This window comes from Triturus cristatus, chromosome 10 (assembly GCF_964204655.1).
Source record: "Triturus cristatus chromosome 10, aTriCri1.1, whole genome shotgun sequence".
Classification (NCBI taxonomy): domain Eukaryota; kingdom Metazoa; phylum Chordata; class Amphibia; order Caudata; family Salamandridae; genus Triturus; species Triturus cristatus.
The window spans coordinates 258,217,290-258,243,706 of NC_140593.1; the positions used below are offsets into that span (position 1 = coordinate 258,217,290).

The following is a 26,417-nucleotide window of genomic DNA, read 5'->3' on the forward strand; positions in this document are numbered from 1 at the left end:
CCAACTGCCAGCTCCAACTGTCAACTCTCTGTCTTAGCTTCCCAACATTCTAAACCGCCTCCAACTGTCACAGGGTTCTGGAATGTTCTGGAAGGTGCTGGTAGGTTCCAGTGGGTCTGATGATGTCACAGGTGGCCACCATTTTGTGCTCCAGGCCCTCAGACAGAAGTTCCAGGGGTAGATAAAATGGCTCCCTGAATCTGCATCAACACTAAAAAGTCTGGTGGTTCCCAAAAAGGAAAAATTCTAACAGGGTTTGAGGCAAAAGTGGGACAAAATAAATAATGATGAGGAGGGACCACCCAAAGGGCTGACAGGTCTAACACGCCACATATATTAACGGACACAATTTTTAAGGAACATGGATTATTCATATTATCTGACATTTTTTGCTACTTTTTCCCTAGCTGCATATCCTGTGCTATCAAACTTTTGGTGAATCCCACAATATGCTAATATTTTAACTTTTTTGCACATTTCTTCCCTTTTGCTGTTTTCTTTTCATTTCTTTTATCTTGTGATTTACCCTTTTTTTTTGCATTTTATTTTCATTATCTGACATCAAATTTACCAGTATCGTAAGCTCCTTCGCCAACAGTTCATGACCCCTCCCTATCCCCTCCCCTCCCCCCCCCCACAATAAGAGCAATCAGGGGAACCCTGAATGATGGTTGTCAATTGGGATACATTGCCGCTAGGCTACGCCCTTAAGTTAAACAAGAGGCATTATCGGCCTTATATCTCAAATTTCTAAGCCCCAAAGGGCAAGTCGCCCAAATTTACAAAATAAAAGTCAGATTACACCACCAGGTTGTTAGGTTTGTTTTCCTGATTTATCGCTTTACACTTTTTCCCTGACATTTCTCCCCCTCTAGACTTTTATTTATTATCTTTTTTTTTCACCTTAATCTCCCCTAGGTACTCCCCTGCCTTGACCTCAGACATGAAGATTTGTGTGGTCCCATTCAGAATCACCTTCAGTCTGGCAGGATTCATTAAAAACACTTGGGCACCTAGCTGTTGAAATGGGGTGATTAATTGGTGCAGATGCCACCTGCGCTCAACCGTTGTATGGCAAAAGTTAGGTTTGGCGAAAAACATCGTCCCATTAGCCACTTTCGGAGAGTTCGGAAAGGCCTGATCGTATACAAATTGTCTAAGGAGGGAGTTTCCAAAGAACACTAAAAATGCTCTAGGCTTTCCATCAGAAGGGTTCCTACCACTTCGATTCGGTTTAATGTTGAAGAGAAATCGGTGCGCTTACTGGATTTCGTAATCCCAGTTTCAGTTTGTTTGATTCAGGAAAGCTTCCCGTAGTAATTGAACAATGTAGCGTCTTGGATCATCACCTTCAGCTCCTTCCGGAATGCCTATTAGTCGGAGGTTGTTCCTGCGTTGATGGTTTTCCTGTTTCTCCATTTTTATCCTAACATCTGCCAGACATGCCTCATGAGCCGACCCTAGATTCTTCAAAGTGGTTACCTCTGTTTCTAGGCTCTCTGTGCGACCCACGACCATACTAACCCCGTCGATTATGTCAGTACATAGTTTGTTCAGTTTTCGCAGGCCCCCCTGTAGCTTTTTGGCTGCCCCCTTAGCGGCTCGATTGTCGGAGCGGACCTCTTCTTGAAAGTTCTTGATAGAAGCCAAAATTGAAGATAGGGAGGGTTTTGTCATAGGTTCTGCTACAGATTTAGCAATTTCCCAGACCTGTTCCCCTCCTTCACATGCGGGATAAGAAATTTGCGAATCTGAATAGTTCCACTTAAGCTGGCTCCATCTTTTGGGGAGGTTTCTATTCTTTGCCTAACGTTGTACCGTCCCTGTGTCTTTAGAAGGGTCAATACTAATATCTTTGCTAGAGCTGGAGCTGATTTCTTCTCCATCAGAGGTGGATAGAGAGCCGTCTGAGACCGAGTAGAAGTGTTCACCACTAACTTCTGGAGTCCAAAGACCTCTGAAGCCTTTTGTTAGATGGTTTACCCCATTGCCACTTGCAATTATCGACTTAATGGAGTCTGAATCTGGGGTGCTAGCAGTATCTTCAGAGGGTGGTGCAAAAGTAAGTAAATCGGCGGGTAGTTTTTCCAAAGCCACTGAGACCTCTGTATTATTTTGGTCCATAATCTGCTCGCCAAACGATGTCTCTCTTTGAAAAAGAGTGCCACTTTCTTGAGGCTCCCCCGGGTTATCTCCAGGGTTCAGGTGCTCCCATACATCTACAAGCAAGTGATCTGGTTCAGGCCCTGTGTGGGGTGTGGGGGTTGGGGCATCACTCAAAGTAGCGTCAGAATTCGTAGATAGTGTCTTAGGTCCCACAAGCATTTCTACTATTTTGTTGGTTGAGTACCCTCCTTTGCCCCTGAATACCCCCACTGCTCCTGGTTTTTCCAGTAGCCCATTTTAAATAGTTAGTTTCCCTTTTACCTTTTGTTGAGTTGTTAGGTGCAGCAACCTCCCCTAAAGTGTTGCTGTTTGGCATGGGCTGGGGCACCTTTGCTTTTCCCAACTCCGGGGGCCCTGGGTGACATCTGTTGCTTCTGATGTGGCTTTCTAATTAAGGAAATATACCTTGAGGTACATACCAAGGGACCCGAGTAGCACAGTAACAAAAATAGTAGAAAAGATTAAGTTTGCTTCCTAGTGCAGTGTGTCTTCCACCTCTTGCGATTCCCCGGTTTAAAAAGCAGATCTGTAGTGCTCGTGTCCTGCTCTCTCTCAGAATCGGAGACAGGAATCCCAGAAGGAGCGTGAATAACGGCAAGACAATGTAGCGGAGCATCAGAAGAGAGCTGAAATATTGTATCGTTTCTCTGAGCGTTTCACCCAGTGCAGCGTTACAAAGCTGATTTTTTTAAATACCTGCAAATTCGTGTTTATTTGTTGAAAAGAGGGGATATTTCACGTTTGGCACAGAAAAATAACCTGTTAGAAGTAGTGTGGAGCCTGGGAGGGATTGGTAACCTATATCAAACACTTATCGCTACACAAAATGATGATCTAGAGGTACAGAATGCTAAATGGAACACCAGGCTTTCACTTGGAGGAAACATCTTACAAGAATCTATCATATTAGTTGATACGATTTTAATCTCATTCATTCTTAAAACACAACAATACAAGACCATATTCAATTTATACTATACTCCGGCAAAAACTGCTAGATGGGGTGGCTTAAATGAAGATAAATGCACTCGGTGTGGGATGGATCAGGCAAATATAGTCCATATGTTTTCAACATGTTCAGATTTGAAACAGTTAATTAATAAGATGCAGATCTTCTTTGATGGAAGTCACAGGGGCACAGATTGTGATAACCCCTACAGTTATGTTGCTGTGGGTTTTAGAAGATGGTATGCTAGCACAGGAAATGTATGCCTTTAGATATTAAATTTACGTTGCAGTGGCTAGATTATGTATAGCATCATTATGGCAGCAGAAAGAACCCCCTACCTCCGAAATGTGGAAAGGAATGTTATATGCTACATGTAAACTCGAAACCAGTCTATATGCTATTAAAGGGCTACAGAAACGGAGACTGGGTATCAAGATTTGGGGGGCTCTTATAGAACATTTATCATCATGAACAGGTTAAAGATAATCTTCGGGATGTTGCTATGTGATAGTACTACCATTTATTTACCCTCTGAAATAATTTTTATGTATTTAATTTCAAAAGTGATTGGAGGAAGCATCCAAACCTTATGTTTCAATTGTTGTGTTCTCTCCTGTTCTTTCTATTTTTGTCAATGTAGTTTGTTTTATGCAAATGGCTATTGGCTAATGAATATAATAAAAAATAAAATAAAAAATAACATTGTTCCTACTTACGGATCAGCTTGAAGCTTAGAATAGTAACAGAAAACGGTTGGTTGGTCAAACAGTGCCAAATTAACACTGGTCTGACTCCTCCTAAACAGATCTCCCTTCATGGAATGCAATTAATAAAAGATTCTGAAACTTTGAAAAAAGCTGTGCATATTTAACAAATGGATATAAAGGTGTAGGGAAATCAAAAGTTGCCCTTTTGCCTTTCAAACATACATACAAATCAATTTTTAATTTTTTTTTTTAATTTTGCATTTCCAGAAAATACAAATACAGCAAATACCACTCAATGATCAGAAAAAAATAGTTAGTACAGTACAAAAGAGTAGTCATAAAAAACAAATAATACAGTATAGGCAGATTCGAAAAGCACTACATTCGTATAAAAAACAGCTTAGTCCATCATAAAATAGGTAATCCAAAACTATACATTTGGGAATATCTAAAAGGCAAAGCAATTCATTACTGCTTAACCCTAATTTGCTTTCTCCTAGGCCACCCTTGCATCTCTACTCCATTCGGCGATATGCGCCCAAACCTTCTTCCCCCGGATTCTGGCCTGTCAGCCCCTACAGGCATGGATGGCCATCTCTTGATTGTAAATTCCGAGAAGCCTAGCAAGCCACATATGAAAAGTTGGTGGTTCTGCATCTTTCCATCTAGCGACTAGCAATATCCTAAATAAAGCTGTCCCCAGAAAGAGACAATATTCCTGTTCGGTATTAAGACCCATGGAGCTATCATACCCCAGAATCAACAAAGTAGGGGTTAGTTCTAGTCTATGACCGAATAGTTCCTCCCAGAAGCCTAGCAACCCTTCTTTTAATAAATCCAATCTATCGCAATCATACAGCATATGAATCAGGGTGGCGTGGTCCTAACCCACATCTGGGGCATTTATCATCTTTCCTTTTCCCCCATCTATACAGTTTGGAAGGTGTAAAATAAAGGTTAAATATAGTTTTGTACAATTGAGCTTTTAAGCTTAAAGATAAAAGTATCTTGTCAGTTAAAGAAAGGCTCATATAGATATCGACATCCGGGTTTCCCAATTTCACTGCCCAGGTTGTTTCAGTTTTTTCCAGGTCGTCTGGGACTTTGTCAAGAAGTAGACTGTAAAAATTCCTAATTCTGCTAAATTTCCTAGTTATAGTTTCCAAGAGTGGTATCTTGTCAAGCTTAATTTTAGGACTACATAGGGTGAGGATGCTCCTAATCTGAACACATGTAAAGTATTGGTTATCCGATATACCAAAGACCCGCTGTAGCCTAGTAAATTGAAAATCTTGCTCTCCCCCCGGAGAAGTCCCCAATTGTTCCTACCCCATACCTTTCTCACTTCTTCCTCATAGCGTCATTAACCTGGGATGGAAATAATGATGAGCCCCACAGGGGGGCATATCTACAAATTTTTGTAATTGCCATAAATTTAGAGATCTGCTTCCAAATTTTCCATGAGCTAGATATTACTTTAAACCGTACCTTCTTGTAATAGCTCGGTTCCAGTTATCTCAGTAGCAACCCTGAAGCTTCATTCCCAATAGAGAGTTTGTAAATTGCGGGTATTCTAGGGCCTCGCATTATTATTATCCACTGCAAACAGGGTGACCATTTTATGGCGAAGAGCCGCCCAGTAATATAAAGGGATATTGGGGGTAGCAAGACCACCCCTGTCTTGCGGTAGAGCCAGATATTTCAGAGCCCTCCTTACCTTCCCGTATTGGCATATAAAGTTAGAAAAGGCTGACTCCAGTGCCCTCCATATACTATCTTCCAGAGCCAGCGGTATTGCGCGAAACAAATACAGTATTTTTGGCAGCATGGTCATTTAAAAAAAATTCCCCCTCCCTATAATAGACAGATGTAGCCTGTTAACTCTCCTTAAGCCATTACCTATAGATTTGATCAGAGGCTTGAAGTTGCATTTAATAATTTCGTCCACCTTAGAACTTATTCGGACCCCAAGATACACCGCTGTATTTGCTTTCCTAGGGTCATTGAAATCTATATTATCTGTGCATAACACAATCATTTTCCCCTTGTTCAATGTGTATCCAGAGAGGAGCCCATAACTCTCAGCAATCTTATTTATTTCTCCGACTGCCTCAGCTGGATTCGTAGTTAACACCGCAACATCATCGGCGAACGCCAATATTTAGTCTCGTACCCACCAGTTATTATTGGTTTTTATCTTCCGAGCCTGTAGGAGCTTAACCACTAGGGGATTAATATTTAAAGCAAAGAAAATTGCAGAGCAAGGGCATCCCTGCCTGGTCCCCCTTCTTATATTAATTTTGTTAGATTCCCTCCCCATAATTTGCAGTCGGGCTCTTGGTTGATAGTACATTGCCTTGATTGCCTTTATAAACTGCGATCCATAACCGTTTAGCTCCAGTATCCCCCCATAAAAACTCCCAAGACACCCGTTCAAAGGCCTTTTCGGCATCGAGGAGGATCATAGTCATCAGGCCCCCCAGTCCCGATTATGGTGACAAAAAGAGAAATAACTCTACGGGTGTGATCAGTTGTTCCTTTACCAGGGATAAAACCGTGTTGCCAGGGGGAGACCAGATGTTCTATAACCCGCCGATTGGCCAGGATTTTAGAATACATTTTTGTGTCTGAGTTGATCAGGGAGATTGGCTGATAAGAAGATGGATTATCTACCCGTTTTCCTTTTTTAGGAAAGATTATGATATCTGTCTCCTTCCAGGACTCAGGGGGGGTTCCATTATACTGTATGCCCCTAAACAAATCAAGAAGAAGAGGCGCTATAACTGTTCCTAGGATCTTATAGACCTCCAGTGGAATCCTGTCAGGACCAGCAGCCTTCCCTGATGCCATTTCTAACAGCGCTAGCTTAACTTCCTCTAGAGTGATTTGTCCTTCTAGCTCTTCTCTGGTTGGCCTATCCATACCCCCACCCCCCCCAGTGTTAGGTGCCAACTACCAGCCCTGCTATGCCCTGTACAACTTCTGCTCGGCCTTTTTTAATATCATCCTGGTACAGAATTTGATAATAGTTTTGAAACCCTTTGGTTTCAAAATATACGTGTCCATCTATTTTAATAGAAGATATTGAATTTAAAGATATCCACTGCCTGGTACGAAGAGCTAGCCTCCTACAACTTGCTCACCATTTTCATAGGTGCTATTCCGGTGCGATTGATATTCCTCTGCTGATATCTGTGTTAACCAATTATTTAATTCAGCTTTTAAAGCAATTATTCAATACAGGATTTGATACCCCTCTTGTCCCAGTATTATTGTCGAAACATGCTCCTCCTCAGCTCTGGCCAAAACCCACGATAGTTGTTGTTTCTTAATCTCCCGCTGCGTTTTAGCGCTGGCAACAAAGCTAATATTTTCACCTAAAAGAGGGGCCTTAAAAGAGTCCCACACAACCCCCCTGCTAGCGCTAGATATGTTAATATAAAAAAATTCTTGCACCCACTTTTTAATAAACTCAATATATTCACTGTTCACTAGTAATTTCCTATCGAACGTCCATTTACTCCGTGGTCTCTTAAAGCTAGCTATTTCAAATTCTAAAATCAGAGGGTTATGATCTGATATTATTTTAGGAAGTTTCTTAATCCCAGCTCTTTCTAATAAATCCCTAGTACCATAGAAGTAATCAATCCTGACATATTTTTTGTGCCGACATGAGAAATACGTGTAACCGGGGTTAGTTGGTTTTGTTTTAGCCCAGATGTCCACCAGACCATGGCAATTCTTAAGGGAGTTTAATGCCACATAAAATCTAGGCTTTCCATCAGAATACCCCCCTTGTCTCTGCTGCCCGGATCCAGTATCCAGTGAGATGTTAAAATCTCCGCAAAAAATTACAGGGTTCGGCCATGTAGCAAGTTCTACTTCCAAATCTTCAAATATCTGGGGATCATCTTGGTTTGATCCATAGATCGAGCATACCGTACCTCGCACCGCAAGTTCTACTATAGCCTACCTCCCCAGAGCATCAACGACCTTGCGTTTGGCCAAACCTAAAGATGTCTTTGCTAAGATGACCACCCCTCGGATATTCAAGGTCTGAGTTGTACATGCCAGGATATTATACCCACCAAACCTCACTACTTCTCTTTTTCCCCAGGGAATGTGTGTCTCCTGTAAACATACTACATCCATGTAATTCAACCTCATGAGTCCAGCACATCTTATCCTCTTTGCCCTATCATTCAATCCTGCTACATTCCATGAGCAGATTGTTATCCTCCCCATCCTATTTTAGTTTCTGATTCCCAAATTCCTCCTAATGATGATCTCTTGCTATTTTCCTCCTCCACCTTTTGTCTCTTATTCTGTCTCCTATGTTTCTCTTTTGGCTGTTTCTTTGTTTCGTTATTATTTCTGAATATGCTTTCTTTTACCCCACATTTTACCCCCACCCTTCCTTTTCCCCCCTTCTCCCTTCCGTCTCCACCCCATCTCCCCCCACCCACCTCCCTAGCACCCCCACCTCCCCACATGAGGCACTCGGACTCAATCTTGAGTCTGTTTGTGAAGAGTGTGCTACACAGATCGAGAGCCCTAATACTAAGACCTTCCTATGCTATTTAGCTACATGCTGCATTCCAAAATCCCAAGCTCCTAGGTTCACCTGTTCCATAAACAAATATTTTATTCATTTTTATTCAATTTCTTATATACATTCTTTTTTTTCTCCCCCCCCCCCCACTAATTTCCCCCTTCTGAGTAATCATGGTCAATTTAGTACATTGAGTACTGATCCACACCTAGCCAGACAAACCATCAAGGTATTCTTTAGCTTTTATTTCCGACCGAAAGAGTTTTGTTTGCCCCCCAGATCACCTTTAGTCGGGCTGGATTGTTTAAGAAGGCTTGCGCCTTTTTGTCCTGGAATGGCTTAATGAGCTGTCGCAGCAATCAGGACGGACAAAATAAGAGATCTCATTCCTGGTTCTTTTTGCTTCTGGCCTTGCTTTCTCAAAAACAGCTTGGCATAACAAGAAATTGCCAAAATACACTAGGATGGCATGGGGGAGAGCCCCTACCCTAGCTGGCTGTTTCTGAACAAAGGGGACACGATGGGCACATTGCACCTCTAGAGCCCAGTTCCAATCAGTAAGTTCTGGAAGTGAATCTCGTAGCAAGTCCACTACATATGAGCGAAGATCAGCCCCCTCAACCCCCTCAGGAATCCCAAGCACCCGCAGGTTGTTCCTCCGCCTGCGCTTCTCAAACTCCTCCAGCTTCCACTTGACGTCAGCTAGCTGTGCCTCATGAGAATCTACTAACGTTTGATTTGTGGCAAGGTCTGATTCGGTAGTGACTATCCTAGACTCGAGGTCAGTCAGCCGTTCCCCGAATACACTGCAAGTCTTGGTCAGTTTACGCACCACCCTTGCATCTTACGCATGGCAACCTCAACCTTGGCCTTTTCCATCTTGGCGCGTTTCTTCACGGTGCATTGAAATAGCCTGGAAGATAGCCTCTAATGATGGAGGAATTGACCCGAATGGATCGGAATCGGGTTGGGCGATAGGCACAGGACTGGTAAGTTGATTTGTGGGGGTATAGTCCCAGGTGAGATCCTTCCCTCCCTGTCTACTTTTTGTTCTTCTCAGAGCAGTTTTAGATTTACAACCATCAGCCTCCTCCAAATCACTATTGCTCAAATCTGTAGTGTCTACTTACGAGTCCTCTGACCATTCGCCACCATTCGATATGGAAAAGAAAAAGTCGCTAGACTCCTTATCCAGTTCCACATGGTCAATATTGTCTTTACTAGCCTTAGGTGCTTCTTGAGGCTGATTTATAAAAACAGTGTTGAAGTCAGTGCTAGTTGGTTGCTCTTGGGGTAGTGTGGTTGAAGTGTCTTGCATGCAAGCTTGCTCCCCCTCAGCCCCACCAACCACATCAGCCTTTCCTGAGTCGTCTATGTTAGGGACTTTCACAGCCTTCTCAGTCATTGGCATATTGGTCGGTATATTCAGCATAGTAGAGTCTATACCCCCGGTATTAATCAGAGTCAGAGGCTGGAGGGGGTGCCCCCGGGCCTACTTCGGTGCTAGCCGGCCCCCAGTCCTGACCATCTGTCTCCATAGTGAGGGGATTCTGCTCCTCACTCTGCTCATCATGCTCGTCTCGCTCCGCGCTCGGCACCTCCCCAGCGTTCACTGCATTCACAGTTGCTTCGAGGCAGACCTTGCCCTGGATCCTTTCTTCGTGACCCGGAGCTGTTTTCCCGGCTGGCCCCCTCAGCAGATCAACCACAGTAGGGCCGGCTGGGCATCCTTTCAGAGTCGCCCCGCCTCTTCCTCTTTTCTCTGGGTTTGGGTCAGCTACCGTCCCCCAAAGCCCCTGTCTCGGAGTCTGTGCAGGCGACCCCCCTGCTACCGAAACTGCGGTCTCCATGCTTGCGTCGCCAGTTTCCGACGTTCCCCTCAGAGCGAGCCGGGCTGTTCTTGCCTTAGCAGCCCCAGCTGTCATCTTGGGACCCATCTTGGCAGTTCCAGCAGTCTCCGCAAACCCAGCTTCAGCTCCGGACGCCGCTGTCAGGTAGGATCCTTTATGGTGGATTGTGGCAACCTCAGAGGTTATTCTGCAGAAGTGCCGTAGCACCGCAAGCAACTTGCTCTACCCAGTAGATGTAGGTTGCTCCTGTTGGACCTTCGGGAATATTGCAGCTCCGTGCTATAGATTGCTGGATTCATCCCTCTGAGTTTTTTAATGCAGCATTATAGATTTCTCCAACTCTCTGTGCTCTGTGCACCTACGGTCTCAAGCGACCGCCATCTTGCCTCTCCCCACTTCCGGGTCTACAATTCAAATTTCAAAGTCCATCTGACTCCTTTTGCAAATATAAATTGACTGTTCTCTCCATCGAATGACCTCTTTAAGAACAGCATCTTCAGGAAACCTAATGAAATCCACCCTCTTCAGTCATAAATCTGTTTTATGCATGCTTAAATACTTTACAAAAGTGCATTTCTACATGTGTTCCAATGCGTCTTTGCCCTGAAATATCTACTTTTGTATTCAGCATCTCAATGTTATTTTAGATTTGAGTAAAAGTGAACACGAACTATTTGAATTATTAGGTTCAGCTTTGGTCTCCAATAACTTTGGAATTCGTGGCCACGAATTCTGAACACTTTTTAAAATACGTAAAATTACAATTGTCATAATAATTTCTGCAGTCGAATCACGATAGCTTTATCTACATACTGTAATACACTTTGTTAGCCATGCTGTTTAATCTCACTAGTAAATGTTATCCTTCTCCCTTTCTTCCTGCACAGGGATGCGCGTAAAGGAGGCCCCGTTAATGGATTAGTTTATGGAATGTCCCAATCAATTCAGTTCTTTGTTACCGCAATTGTTTTCAGATTAGGAGCCTGGCTGATTGTGCATTGCTACACAAATTTTGAGAAAATCTTTATGTAAGTATCTTTTTACTGGTCTTTCTGGGAGTCAATACACATGCATTTAGCCTGGTTGTTTCTATCCATGTTTAGATGCTATGACTCTTCTGGGAAATTAACCTTTAAAATTAATTTAGAGCATAACAGATTTTAGATAATTGATTTTAATTTATTTTTCTAGGATTGATCTAAAATAAACGACAAACATGGAATACATTTTATCACAGAAAGAAGTACAGTAATGTAGTGTAATGCAGCTTGAGCAAACTGAACTATAGAATACTATGCTAAAAGAATTTTAAGTTAGCCATTAAGAATATTTACTTTAGGCGAAGCCTTGTTCAACCACCATTGGAAAACTGAATATGCTCCTGTTTTAACAGTAACTTCAAATGTACTTAGGACAGTATACTTGATAAATGGAATGACAACAACGGCGCTCTCAGTCATCACTTCTTTAATTGTTTAAATATAGTGTGATTTGATTAATACTTATGGTAAAATTGTAGTTTACGAAATACATTTACCTTCCCTGACATAATTTTCACCATTACTTTCAAATTTTCAGCATCCCAACAAGTCCGTTTAGAAATGATCCCCATGCTCATATCCCCAGATTACTTATTTTCATCACTGCACCACCATACCTTTCATGCTACCTGTTCCTTTTTTAAGTTAACGTAACTGTCCTCCCTAAATTACCCCAAAACCTTAATCATTCCACCATCTTTAAAATGATTGCACCTAATTGTGACGTATAGGTGTAGAAAGAAATCAGTAAAATTGTTAATTGACCTTAACCTGGGTGCTGTCAAGTAGTAAATGTGGAATTTACATCCTCGGGTATCTTAACATAGCCTTTCCATGTTATCGTGATCAATGTGCCAAGAGATTTTAGCAAGCATTTCAAGGTACTGCCAGAATTATTTCTCAAAGCAAATTTAGTCAGTGGGTACAACTGTAGGTTCACAGACTACTCCCTAAATGAATCATTTACACTGGAGGTTGTTCATAAATCTTTCAATTGAGTACTTGGCCTCTCCCTGCCCCCTTACATTCCTCCCAGCCTCAGATTGGGTATCCATGGTATGCCCTCAATGTTCTCTCAGACCTTTACTATTAATGCCATGTGTCTACTTTAGTTTATAACCAACTGCTATCACCATCTTATCTCCTACATTATTTTTAATCCATCACATCCCCAACTTTCCATCGCAAAACAAAACCTTGCACCTCAGTAGGTAAATCCATTTGGTATGTGGGTCGGCCATTTTCTTTATTTTTTTGAGTGAATTGCTGTCATATGTTGACATTTGGGAACTGGTAGGCTGCTACTCACTTCCAAGTTCAGACTCTCAGTGATTAGGCATGGCAAAGAATTGTCAAATGTAAATTGGCATACTTGATTTTTATGTTTATTCAAAGTAATAATCCACGAATCATGCGGCTTTGCACCACTCACATAAGAGATTTTAATGGCATAGAAGTAGAGCTGAACAGCAGCTCCGTACCACTACAGATCAGGCAGCTAAATTAGCATAACATGTAAAAGCTGTTTGGCTAAGCCTATCTCTCACTTCAAAGTAATGAAACACCCTCATTATGAGTTATCGCTTGTGGGCCTGGTTACAATCTGGCTTACAAGAAGTTGGAATCAACACAGGCCTATACAATCTACTTTGTGGACTCTAGCTGCTCAGTGCAGCTGAACTCTCCAGGTAAACCTTCAGTCAGGAAGGAGGAATCGTGGGTGTTACATCTGATTTCCACAGGTATTTTACATTTGATAGCAAGGAATACCATTGGAGAAACCATTTGGGTTGGTAACAATATGTTCAGGGTTTAGGATTACTAAATTCATTCATAGGTCAAACTTAATGAGTCTTGTGCAGTCTGCAAGGCTATGTATGAGCATAATTTGCAAAGTATCTTAAGGCCATATGTCACAAGTAACAAGGACGTGAAGGTCTATTTTTAGTGCAGACTACAATAGCATTCCAATCGTCAAAGCCTACTTTAATATATCATTGTAAAACTTTTTGGAGAATGAAAATAGAAATACCATTCAGGAATCTATTTACTAAACTGAGAACATCTAATTTATTGATGAACTTAGATTTCTAGTACAAATGTACCAAAAATAATTTCTAGATAGTTTGTTGACTTTTGCCTCCAACCATAAAGTCTTTACATCAGTTCTACTAGGCACCCACCTCCCTCATCATCTGTAATTAGATCTCCTCCAGCTAAGAACTATGACAAGAAAGGTATGACGTATGCCTGTTGAGGTGTCTGCCTGGAGAAGAATGGTCATTTTTTGCAGTAGCTGAGCATAAAGCTCTTTATCAAAAAAGTACAGGAGAATTTTAGTTCAAAGACATTACTTCAGACAAAATTTACAGCAGTGCTCTCACTCTGTCAAACTGTAAATAAAGCCAAGTATCTTTACGAATGCTGATCCAAGTTAGAATTTTTCCATGAGAAGTGTTGCTGTATCTTGCAGACCATCAAATACTAATGGGTTTCTGCAAAGTTGGGGATTGCCAACAGTTCAAGGAAAACAGTGAGGAACAAAATACAAGTTCATGTGGTTGAGGGTTTAACTGCTAGTATCTCCACAATCACTAAATTGATATAGCAGCAGGCAAGAGTGCTGAGGTATAATGATAACAAATATGGGCACAATCTTATGGCCAACAAAAAAGAAGTTCACAAAAAGACATTGTAGGGAATAGGCTTATCTCTGCTCCTTACGCATGACAGTTAGAGGTAGATGGTTGGTACCTATCGCTTCTGTGTCTTAGAGGATGTATGCAGGCTAGTGCCACTGACCTTTGGGAGGTGAATGCTCAGAGTCACATCACATCTTAGTCCAGGATGCTCCAGTACCCCACAAAGGGTCCTGTAATATCAAAATTCTCCCTCCTATGTAGAGTAAGTAGGATGGAAAGCTCCCTAAGTTAGACACCTCTGTCCAAATATAAAAATTGATAAAATTGATGCCAATGTGTATAATGATACACTCGCATATACAAGCGAAATCGCATCTCTATGAACAAACTTGCCTGTCACAAACTCTCCATCAACCCTGACTCAGAAATATGGGGTCGGGTAGGCTCTGCAAAATAGGCCCGAGTTTGCTGATTGACACATTGCAGGTGAAGTGGCACCTAGCTGCCAGACAAAAGCGAGAACAGGAAACCCAGGTCTATTATCCAGATAAGTACAGCGACACCACAATGGTGCAGGGAGATTGGCCCCAATAAAGCAAACATGGAAAGAGGGATACTCGTATTCCCAAAACATCATAAATGTAGATTCCACATGAAGTTAGGAACACACAGGCAATTAAGACAGAGCACACACAGTACATGCAGTGATCATGCACACCTCATGCCTGACATCTGGACATGTTGCTCACTGGCCCCAATTTTGTCCAAGCAAGGTCGAGGCTCCCAGCCGAAGTGTTTAATTAAACCAACTGTTCCTGTTTTTCTAAACTCCTTTTTTCTTTTTTATTATGGTAAATTCATTTTTGAGCAACACAATCCTGGAAGGACCCATGATATTTCCACCCCTGTCCCAATAATCCTGAGAAGTAGTTGGGGATATTTCAAGTTGGTGACTTAAAGTTACGAGAAACCATGCCACCAGAAACCCCAGCTACCTGGTCTCTTCCTCACAGCACTTCAAAGGAGAGCCTCTCTGTGAATAATTCCAGAGGGCCTAGCTTGACAGTTCCCATGAGGTACAGGGTCAAGACTTATTTGCAAATTGCTGGGTCCAAATTGGGGTGGGATAGTGAGCAAAAGAACGTTGGATTACACCCTGATTTTTGTGACTAGGGTGAATGTTTATGTTGTTTAGCATTTCGTCTATCATTTGTCCCTTTTGCCACCCTAAGTGGGAAGGGTATGCCCAGACTTTAGTCCTGGGCTCACTGTGCTACTCGATTCAAACTAGCCTGGCTGATGAGCAGTGGCGGCTGGTGACATTTGAAAGTGGTAAGGCATAAAATAATTGTCGTATTGCACTGCGGCGAACGTAGGTAGCGAGCGATCCCGGTACAACCTACGGGGGATGGGGGGGGTTCTCCCACTGAGAAAAAGGTGGATTCTGGTGGCATGCCAAGCATGGCGCCTGCAAGCTGCACACATGTCTGAAGCAAGCACGGTGTCTGCATGTGTGGTTAGATAACGTAAACCTAGCTGCAATGAAACGTGGTGCTGTACAAGGATGGAGGTGGGAGGGTACACAGCAGCAAAGGTTGCGGAGCTAGCTAGGAACATAGGAAAAGGGCTCCTCCTCCTTGGCCAGGAGATAGGGAATACAGCACTTTATCTATTGTATGTAGTTCAACAAGTGCAGCTACACCAGGACTAACGGGTAAAAGCTGTCCATTGCACCAGCTGCTAGAGTCATATCTGTCAACTCACCCTGATTAGGTTGTCATTTTTTTTTCTAGCTTTTGACTGTTCGCTGGTAATCGATTTCAGTCTTTGCATTAAATCCTAGCTACACCACCAATCTAGCAATTGTTGAATGAAAAAGGACTAAACATACCTGCTGGGATCCTTCTAATTTTTTAAGAATTCAGAGAGAGTCGAGTACCTACAGTTGACTGTACAGTGCTAGAGCCCAGCTCTTACTTTGCCGACACTCATCTGACATCTCATCCGATTCCACTGCTTCAAACCCTGCCCACTATCTAAATCGGCTCGCGCACGACCCTTCGGCTGACCTCAGACTCGCTAATCTGGGCCGAGTCACTTTCTTTCCTCTTTAAGGAGGCGGCCTCGTGCCGGGCCTGGGAAATATCCCGATAAACAGCTCAGTGCGGATAGAGGTCCTACTTAAGAATGGTCTGTGCAACCTGTCGACCAGCGGCCCCCCATTTTATAGATGTCAGAAGTTTTGAAGGTTGGGTTTCCACCGCATAACCTGCGGGTTTTGCACATATCTCATTATTAGGAATACAAATCAGCAGAGAAAGTGGTCCGCATTCAATCCCATGGTTTTTGGTTACAGACAAATCTGTGTAGCATGCACAATAACCCACAAAGCTATCTCATAAGCAGTTGAAATTACACTGCCAGATTATGGGATTTTGAATTAAAACAAAATAAAACTTACCTTCCCCTGAGTCCCGTGCTTCCTCAGCTCTTGGCCAGGTCTCGACTCCCACGTTTTCCTGCTGCTCTCCTGAACAGGAAGCAGCCACCCACAGGCAGCCTCCCTCCTCTTCCCTAAGCCAATCACAACGCAGCAATAGCAACGTTGTGATTTGTGCGGACGGTGCCCAGCCGTGCGCCTCTGGGGAGGCCATTTTCTCTATGTAGGCTGCATGCAGTTGCCTACATAGAGAAAAGGGAGAGCGAGCATGACTGGGCCCACAGCATTGGGCTAGCCACTCCACCCCTGCTTTCCAGCAGACCTGCCCGTCCACAACCAGGCACTTGTGCTTTCTCGCAGTGCGAGAAGCAGAAACATAAAATGGTTCTTTTACCATTTTATGTTTCTACTTCTCGCACTGCGAGAAAGCATTAGGACAACGCTCCTCTGCCCTAATGGAGGAGCTGCCCCTACTGATGAGGGGTGATGCCTCGAAACTGGTCCCAGGATTCTTGTTTTTGGTCCAGGAAGTTCCTGGCCAGGCAGTACATGATGGAATGTTGCCATGAGGAGCAGGGTCGAGACTGATATACTTATGGCTGGGTCCAAACTACGGGTGCATGGTGAGCAAAGGAACAATGGATTAAACCCAGATCTTTGTGACTGGGGGTGAATGTTTGCATTCTTCAGCATTCCATCCATAATTTGTTCCTTTTGATTTGTCACCCTAAATGGGTAGGTTATGCCCAGACGTGGGTCCCGTGCTCACTGTGCTACTGGATTCAAAATAGCCTTACTGATGAGGGGTCATGCAAGAAACCATTACCAGTATGATTGTACCAGTCCATGCAGGACCTGGCTTGGCAGTTCGGGCTGGACTGTTTCCATGAGGAGCAGGGTCAGGACTGATTTGCATATGGCTGGGTCCAAAATGGGGCGTTGTGGTGAGCAAAAGAACGATGGATTAAACCTAGATCTTTGTGACTGGGGGTGAATGTTTGAATTGTTCAGCATTCCACTCATCATTTGTTTGTTTCGCTTATGTCGGCCTGAGGGAAGGGTATGCCCATACTTGATCCCTGTGCTCATTGTGCCACTGGATTCAAGCTAACCTGGCTGATGAGGGCCATGCCCCGAAACCAGTCCCAGTAGGCTTGTTTCTAGTCCAGGGAGGACCTGTCTTGGCAGTTCAGGCTGGACTGTTTCCATGAGTAGCAGGATCAAGACTGATTTGCTTATGGCTGTCTCCAAACTGGGGTGGTTGGTGACTAAAAGAAAAATGGGTTAAACCCAATCTTTGTGACTGGGGTGAATATTTGCATTGTTCAGCATTCCATTCATAATTTGTTCCTTTAAATTCAAGGTTTTTCTCCTTGAAATGAGCTTTCCCAGTCCTGGCACAATATAAAACTTTAATTAGCACATGTAGATTCCATTCCCACCGCATGTTTTAGCTAGTTGGGTCCCTGTAGTTTAAACAGGAGGTCAGCCTTATGCCCATTGAAGTCAACTTTTTAGTCCTGGATACAAAAGGGATTCTGGTACAACCTTTCAGGGTTCCTCTCAGGTCACAGATAGCAAGTCCAGTCTTCTTCTGATCTTCAGGTTAAGATAGTGTACTGAGAATGGTACTGGGAATGCCACAATTGCCCCTAGTACCAACTTGTGGGTGGGGTGACTCCTGGATCCTCCCAAACCAATGGGGAAAAAGTTCCCACTACCAACGTCTGTAGCATGTCCTGTGTGCCTTACTGTGAAAAATCACATGAGCCCCTCTATACCTAGCTTCAAGAGGGTGCAGCCTTTCTCCCTTGTCCTCGTCAGCGCGCTCTCAACCAATTAAGTCACACATAAATACCGGAGGCATACGTTCAATCGTAAACAGAACCCGGATTGACAGAGGGAGAGGCGGGAGTTTTGCCACACACGGAAGTAAGTAACCTAAAGGTTTTGTTAAGTATTGCCACGCTATTTCACTTTCTTCGCTTTATAGATTGAATATTTGGTCACCAACAGTATATAATAGCAAGCCGTTACTAAAATGGAACAAACACGAGCACAACACGTTTAACTTGATCTAGACCATTTTTTCACATTCACGTTTACAAGTTATAGGGTAGCGCAGCAACCAGTTCTTTTCTTTTCGTCATGATACAGATAGGAGTCAACTTTAAAACCTCACCAGTTTAAACATCAAAGAATAATGAAAATTATAATATATGAGACTTGGGGAACAAATTGCATTAAGGTTCATTGAATACATTAATTTATCAATACATTGGACAGAGTTGAATATGTAAATAATAAGAGTATATTACTGAATAGCTCATTATATTTTCTTTATTTTTCCGTTTCAGTCCCCTGAAGAAGGGTCTTTTTTGTTGACCCGAAATGCATTGGGTTGTGTGAATATGCAAAACGAATATGTTTCTTCACTAAAGAGATGTGAAAATATCACAATATGAAAAACAGAAATGAAATAAAAGATATGAATGCAAAGTTGGATTGAATTGGATGGAATTCTTTATTGAACAGATCAAATGTAAATAAGACCTCAATAGGTCCAAGTATAATTGTGCGCACCTCCAACTTGGAAGTGAGAGGCATCACTTTCTCCCGAACTCATTACTCCAAGTATGTGGCCATGGAATTGAGCATCTTTCCCACCCTGTGGTCTCACTAATGAAACACAAAGAGGTGCCAGTCCAGGTTTTATCTGTCTTTGACAGGGGAGGTCTCTCTGAAGTAAATGATGTTTCTGGGCACAGCCTACCAGGTCATTCTGCCAGAGAAAAAAAATTCCTCCCTACACCCAGGCCATTTTCTGTGCTTTTGGAGAAGTTTTCTCACCTCATTCAGGGCTTGAGCACATAGAGGGCAGCAGCTGGAGGCTAATGCAAATTAGCCTTCAGAAGCCTCGAGCATGGAAAGGATAACATTATATACTGAATTTTCCTTAATATTTATTATAAAATCGAACTTCACCATTGACATGGGACATTATTAAATATTACAAAGAGTTATGGAATGGTGGTTATATGGGTTTACTTGTCAAATATAACGTTAATACATTTAATAGTGCATTCCATTGATTCTCTATGTAACATCCAGACATGCTGCAGTAAAAATGCCTTTTAGATACTAGTCACTGTGAGGACAGCTTTAACATGAAATATCTACATGTCCAACTTTTGAATACTTGGCACCCTGCTTTGTCGGCTACTTAGGGGTGACATAATAATGTTTAAAAGAAAGTGTTTACCTGGCAAATAGGTTTATTTTAACAAGCTAAATTGCAGCACTTACACTGCTACTGTCAGGCTACATTGAAATGTCTGTAGCCATGTTTCTGTGGTCACTGTAGTTGATGACACAATAGGTGCTGCAGTCCACTAGTGGCATTTACCTTACAGGCCCTGGGTACACCCTGTACCATACACTAGGGTCTCCTAGGTAAGTTTAATATTCGTTTAGGCGTATACCACGCAAAAGATTATTTCCTACAGCATCTCCCACTTGAAGTGGCAACTTTATCAACTAGTGATGAAGCATCCTTTTAAGGGCCTGATATTGTGCATGTCGTTTACACATTATTGCTGGAATGGAGTGGGTTTTATTTGCAAATTCTGTGCATTCTTTACATTGATTTTATTACGAAGATGCCAAACTACTAATATCTTCAACAATTATCCTAGTCATATGACACTGGTCCTACTATTCTGAAAGGCTAATGCCACATGGACTGCACTAGTCAAACATTTTAAAACACTTTGCTCTTTGCATTCCAATTATTCACTGTTCTTTTCATTAACCTAACCGGTTCTAATACTCAATTTCAACTTTCAGAATTTCGCCTATAAAAAAATTGTGGGAAGAATATTGAGGGACAAAATATTGAAAAGTAAGTACATATAAGGAAGCATAGATTTACTCTTCAAAACTCCACATCTACATACTTTAAAGATCTATATATCACCAAGGTGCATATGTGTGGAGTTAGATATAGAAAATCTATACCTACCTCTTGAGTGTCAGACATTCTTTATTGTTCAATTAGTTAAAATCATTCCACTATGCTTCATTTTCATGTATAAGGTAAGAAAACTGAAAGAAGGAAAAAGAGGCCAGCGTGAATGTTCTACCTGGGATATCTGGATTCACTAAAATCTATAAAATCATAAAAGCAGTAGCCCAGGCTAAATCTAAAGTGCTAGTGCATAAGGATAACAACTGCGTCTATGGACCCAATTCTTTCATCCTTAGAGTGGGCCCTTTAACCCAGTGGATTAATGAGCATTTGCAGCGCTAGAGCGAAACCTTTGTGTTAACTGTCCCAGCATTGGTTGTGAATAAAAACAATTAGAACAGCATTAGCAGGTATTTTCCCCGATTTAATACCGGATGCGTGAGTTGACTTGTCTGATGTGGTTGATCTTCTGGTCTTGGTCGATTGCGTTTCCTTGTATGACAGGAAGTCGTGCTAGGTAAAGACTGATGCAGAACTCTAAAGAATTTTGTGTGCACAGGACTATATCTTTGCTGTGCATGCCATTTAATTGTTGTGTCTCTGGCTCGATGGCCAGCTAATTACTGCTGGCGGCTTTAGTGGTATTTGTAAGAGCGATCCAAATTGAGTCAGTGAATTTCACTAGTCTGGCAGCGGTTTGTGCTGTGTTGGCAGAGAAGCATTGGTCTGAGACTTCTCTGCAGTGTCTAAGGCCATGAGTCCTGCAGATTGGGATTACCAAGCGATGTCGCTCGCTAGCCATCTTTGGACAGCAGCACAGTAGGTGAAGCCAGGATTTGCATTGGTAGCTACATAAACGACAAGCGATTGTCCCACTGAACCCAAGATGGTAGTACAAGAAGTCTCATATATGAGATTCTCTTCTGAGCTTGAACTTTCAAGGCTTGCTCAAAATAGGGCTGGGGTTTTACCGGGATATAGGAGGCATCCAGTTCAGGGAAACTGGGTTGGTGGCGTAAACTTTCTAATGCTGATATTTCCATTTCCATATTTTGTGCAGGATATTCTGTGCTGTCGACTAATGGTGGATGATCAGTTCTGCTCTGCTGTTACAAGCGTAACGTGGAATTCCTTCAAAATTCCACCAATCGCAGCATGGCAGAGGTTTTTCTCACACGCAGCTAGTGAATATTAATTTGGCGAGTGCAATCAAGTATCGTCATTCCCTAGCACGATTTCTGCGTGCTATAATCCACTCAGTGACATTTTCTCAACACAGGCTGCCACTTCGATTCGCATTGAGAAAGTTGCTGCTCAAGGAGAAAATCTACTCGAGCAGCAGCAAAGAAGCAATGCCCTCTGGCGTGCCGCGTGGTGCAGTTTGTGTTGATTTTCAGCGCGGAACAAGCACCTGCTGCTAAAAATCAACACAAGCAGCGTCGTGCTGATTCACCCACTCCACGGAATCTCAGAGAATTTTCGTGTAACTCCAGGGAGTGAAACTCCATGAGTTCCACCCACCCATCCTATCTAAATTCTGGTTTTAGTATTCTGGATGCATACCTCTTCTACCATGCACTTTCATACATCATATGTGTGATATGTTTTATTTTCAATTGTTCATGGGTGTATATATTTCAGATCACCGAAAAGCAATAAACTTGAAGAATTGTATAACCCATATCCTTACACAGTTACCGCATGTGAGCGTTCTACGTGACAGAGTAAAATTTTTTGACACTGCATGACACGCTAACATTTCATGGCATGCTTTAAAATATCCATTTCTGATGCACATGTTGCCACAGAGATCAGTTGCTTTGTTACACATCACATTTTTAAAAATATATTGTTCTACCACATGCTTTTATGGAGAACCTGTACTGCACTCATTTTAGATCAGTTTAGAGTCGGCTTTATTTGTCTCCCAAGAATATATCTGATCTATGGAAATGGGCAGGTGTTCATCCCACTTCATCATCACATTAAACCATTTGATATTGCTGACACAATTTACATAATTACAGACACACATACAAGGTCAAATGTGCCTGTCATGCATCGTAGAGCAAATTAATTGTCATGTGGTATGAAATTCTCTTTCGTCGTTGTGGTGTTCTGCTAGGGTAGCCTACTCTGCAGAATCTACGTAAATGATCCTTATTGAAGAGGAAGCCTCTTTGTACATTATATTTAATTAACTGTCCTATATCCACAGAAAACAAGGGCAGAGCTTAGTAACCTAAAGGTTTCCAACAATTAACATGCCAGCCCCACAACAACCAGTGAAGAGGAAATATATTCTAAAAGTAGAGGTGGGTGAGCCTCTAAAAGCTTGAGCCAGACTCGAGCCTGAAGCTTGGCTCTGGCATGGCTCGAGGTCCTGTTGGAACTTTGAGCCCATAACGAGTTGTGCTTTCATGTTGCTTCTGCTTGCCTTTCTCCCTCTACTAGGGATGCAGTATTAGGCCAGATCTGCTGACTGTGCAACTGGGGAACCAGGTTAAAATCTCAGCGTAGGCTCAATATCCCGTGATTCTGGGCAACTCACATAAACTCCCCTCATGCCTATAAACAATGCGTGTGACCTTGTGTAATGTAATTGGTGCTTGTGTAAAGCACTCCAATACCTTTGGGTTGAGTTCTCGCTGTATTTTAAAAACTGCAGGAGAAATCACAAAGCGGTAACATCAAAGCTTTTACATAAGAAAAGACAAATAGATACCCTGGCTGAGTTGTACAGATTGAAACCAGAAAACCTGAACAAATCGCAGCTTCCCCACTTAAATTATGTGAACTTAAGCAAACATCTTATTTCACCAAATGTATTTTTGATTCATTATCATATACAAAAACACTTCTAAATATGTGAGTTCAGTTGTAGAAAACTATCACTTTTAATAAGTACTTCTCAGTGCAGTGCTTTAATGTGCCCTCTTAAAAAGTTAATGATTTTTTTCAACTTTCAACTTTGAAGACACGTTAGCATATTTTACGTTGTTTGTTATACGATTTACATAACCCATATTTTCAGTGCTTGGATCTTGCACAGCGTCTAAGATCCAAGTCAGGCCCTTGGCTCAGTTCTGCCTCGGCTCTCCCTGTTAATTTGTTGGCTTGCCCACCTCTAGCTAATGTTGGTGGTAAAATGCAAACACTTTTCAATAGTTCTGCAATAGTTCACTTGGTGGCACCATTTTTACCGGGAGACCTGGGGGAACGCTGGGTGGTGGGAAATTTGTGTGAGCCCAGTGATGCCACAACTTTCCCACACAAAAATGTGTGAAAAAAGGGATTTTTTCCGCTAAAATTGAGGTTTGCATGGAATTCTGGATAAGGAATCTTTGGGGGATCCACGCAAACCTCACCTCCCTGGAAGCCCCCGGGTGTCTAGTTTTCAGAAATGTGTGGGTTTGGTAGGTTTCCCTAGATGGCCACCGAGCACCGGGCCAAAAACCCAAGTGACCCCCCTTGCAAAACCAGGTGGTTTTGAGATAGGCAATTTTGATGTCGCCTCACTACGTTTTGGGCCCTTGCCTGTCGCGGGTACTTGGGCCTCCCACACAAGTGAGGCACCATTTTTACCGGGAGACCTGGGGGAATGCTGGGTGGTGGGAAATTTGAGTGAGCCCTGTGATGCCACAACTTTCCCACACAAAAATGTGTGAAAAAAGTGATTTTTTCAGCTAAAATTGAGGTTTGCATGGAATTCTGGGTAAGGAAACGTTGGGGATCCACGCAAACCTCACCTCCCTGGAAGTCCCCGGGTGTCTAGTTTTCAGAAATGTGTGGGTTTGGTAGGTTTCCCTAGATGGCCGCCGAGCACCGGGCCAAAAACCCAAGTGACCCCCCTTACAAAACCAGGTGGTTTTGAGATAGGCAATTTTGATGTTGTCTCACTACGTTTTGGGCGCTTGCCTGTTGCGGGAACTTGGGCCTCCCACACAAGTGAAGCACCAATTTTACCGGGAGACCCGGTGGAACGCTGGGTGGTAGGAAATTTTAATGAGCCCGGTGATGCCACAACTTTCCGACACAAAAATGTGTGAAAAAAGTGATTTTTTTCAGCTAAAATTGAGGTTTGCAGGAGATTCTGGGTACGGAATCGTTGGGGGGTCCACGCAAAACTTACCTCCCTGGAAGCCCCCGGGTGTCCAGTTTTTAGAAATGTGTGGGTTTGGTAGGTTTCCCTAGATGGCCGCCAAGCATGGGCCAAAAAGACAGTTGACCCCCTTGCAAAACCAGATCGTTTTGACATAATTAGTTGTTTGTTTCTACAGCGTGAGAATTTCGGCACAATATTGCAAGGAAAATGTGACAGACATTTTGAGGTTTGCAGGACATTGTGGATAAAATAACTTTTTGGAATTCACAAGAGAGATATCACCATGAACTCCCATGGGTTTACAACAATATCTACAGTTGGTGGGTTATTCCTACATGGAACATACACCTTGGCAGAGAAACTAAAAAGACAAAGATTTCTGCACAGCCATCTATTCCTCAAACACACACACATACTGGTTGGATTTGGCATGAGGGCGATTGATGGTTCAGTATATTAAATTTTATTAACAAGAGATTTCACAAAAATGAAATGCACTGTCAATAATTAAATGGACAAAAAACGGAACCAATGACTCGCAACTCGTAAGCTGTAAAGCCACGGCAAGGCACCAACCGCTTTACAGGCCATTCACGCACCTTTCATACGTGATACACACAAGACCATTCACACCACCAGGCACAAAACCAACACATCACAACATTCTCAAAAAGGGACAAGGTACACCCTGCTTCAGGAAGACAAAAAAGACAAATATTACTGCACAGCCATACTGGTTGGATTTGGCACGAGGGTGAGTAATGGTTCAGTATATACAATTGTATTAGCAAGTGATTTCACAAAAATCAAATGCACTATTAATAATTGAAAGGACGAGAAACTGAACCATTGACTCACAGCTCGTGAGCTGTAAAGACACGACAAGGCACCAACCTCTTTACAGGCCATTCATACACCTTTCATATGTGTGACATATACAAAACATTCACGCCGCCAGCCGCGAGCCCATCACATTACAACACTCACACCAGCAGACAGCGCCATTCAAGGGCCCATCACTTCCACACGCCCACATTCCTGACACAGCAACTACACAAACTGATGGATTGCTTGGAGTGGCGCTCAGCTAGCAGTGTGTGGAGTGACCAGCAGCAAGTCACTACTCACACACCGCCAGCCGAGCGCCAGTCCACACACACCGCCAGCCAAGCGCCAGTGCACACACACCGCCAGCCAAGCGCCAGTCCACGCACACCTCCAGCCAAGCGCCAGTCCACGCACACCTCCAGCCAAGCGCCAGTCCACGCACACCGCCAGCCAAGCGCCAGTCCACGCACACCTCCAGCCAAGCACCAGTCCACGCACACCGCCAGCCAAGTGCCAGAACACACACACTGCCAGCCAAGCACCAGTCCACACACACCTCCAGCCAAGTGCCAATCTACACACACCACCATCACATTTAGGATTTTATATACAAAAAAACACAAACAAATTGCAAATAAATACAAAATCTGAAACTAAATACATTGCACTAATGCCAACCTTGAATCAGAATATTTTTTTGTAAACAATACAGACCAGGCAGTTCACTTTACCACTCATGGAAGCTCCCAAAATTTCTTTTGCGTGTGGTACGCTCTAAAACAAGCAGGCATAGACAGCCCAGGATTAGAAGGACACCCGGGACAGAAATAACGAGACTCCTTCCGCGTACCTCTTCACCAACAGACTCTACATCTCCTAGTGGGAAAATCTTTTGAAGATGTGGGAGGAATGTAATCAGGAAAGTGGCGATCTTTCAATCGAGCCACATCCTCCACCACTCCAACTCTAGGAACACTTGCCTGTTCCACAACAACAAGGCTAGCTATCACAGAGTGCTGAAACTGAAGAAATGTCAACTTTGACGCAGGAGAACACTCCTTGAACACAATAAAAGCATTGAAACTTGCTAATTCGAAGAAATAGATGGCCAACTTCTTTAACCAAACATAAGCCTTCCGAATAGCAGAGTAAGGTTCCAGCCTCTGATCTA

The 26,417-nt window shown here is 42.8% G+C and overlaps 1 protein-coding gene across 1 annotated transcript in view; it reads left to right on the plus strand.

Moving 5' to 3' along the window:
• ABCB5 (ATP binding cassette subfamily B member 5) overlaps positions 1-26,417 on the plus strand; it is an 837,677-nt gene that overhangs the window by 726,728 nt on the left and 84,532 nt on the right. Inside the window, exon 24 of the mRNA XM_085630938.1 lies at positions 11,112-11,252. Coding sequence (XP_085487064.1) covers positions 11,112-11,252 — 141 coding nt within the window. The remainder of the gene's footprint in view (positions 1-11,111; positions 11,253-26,417) is intronic.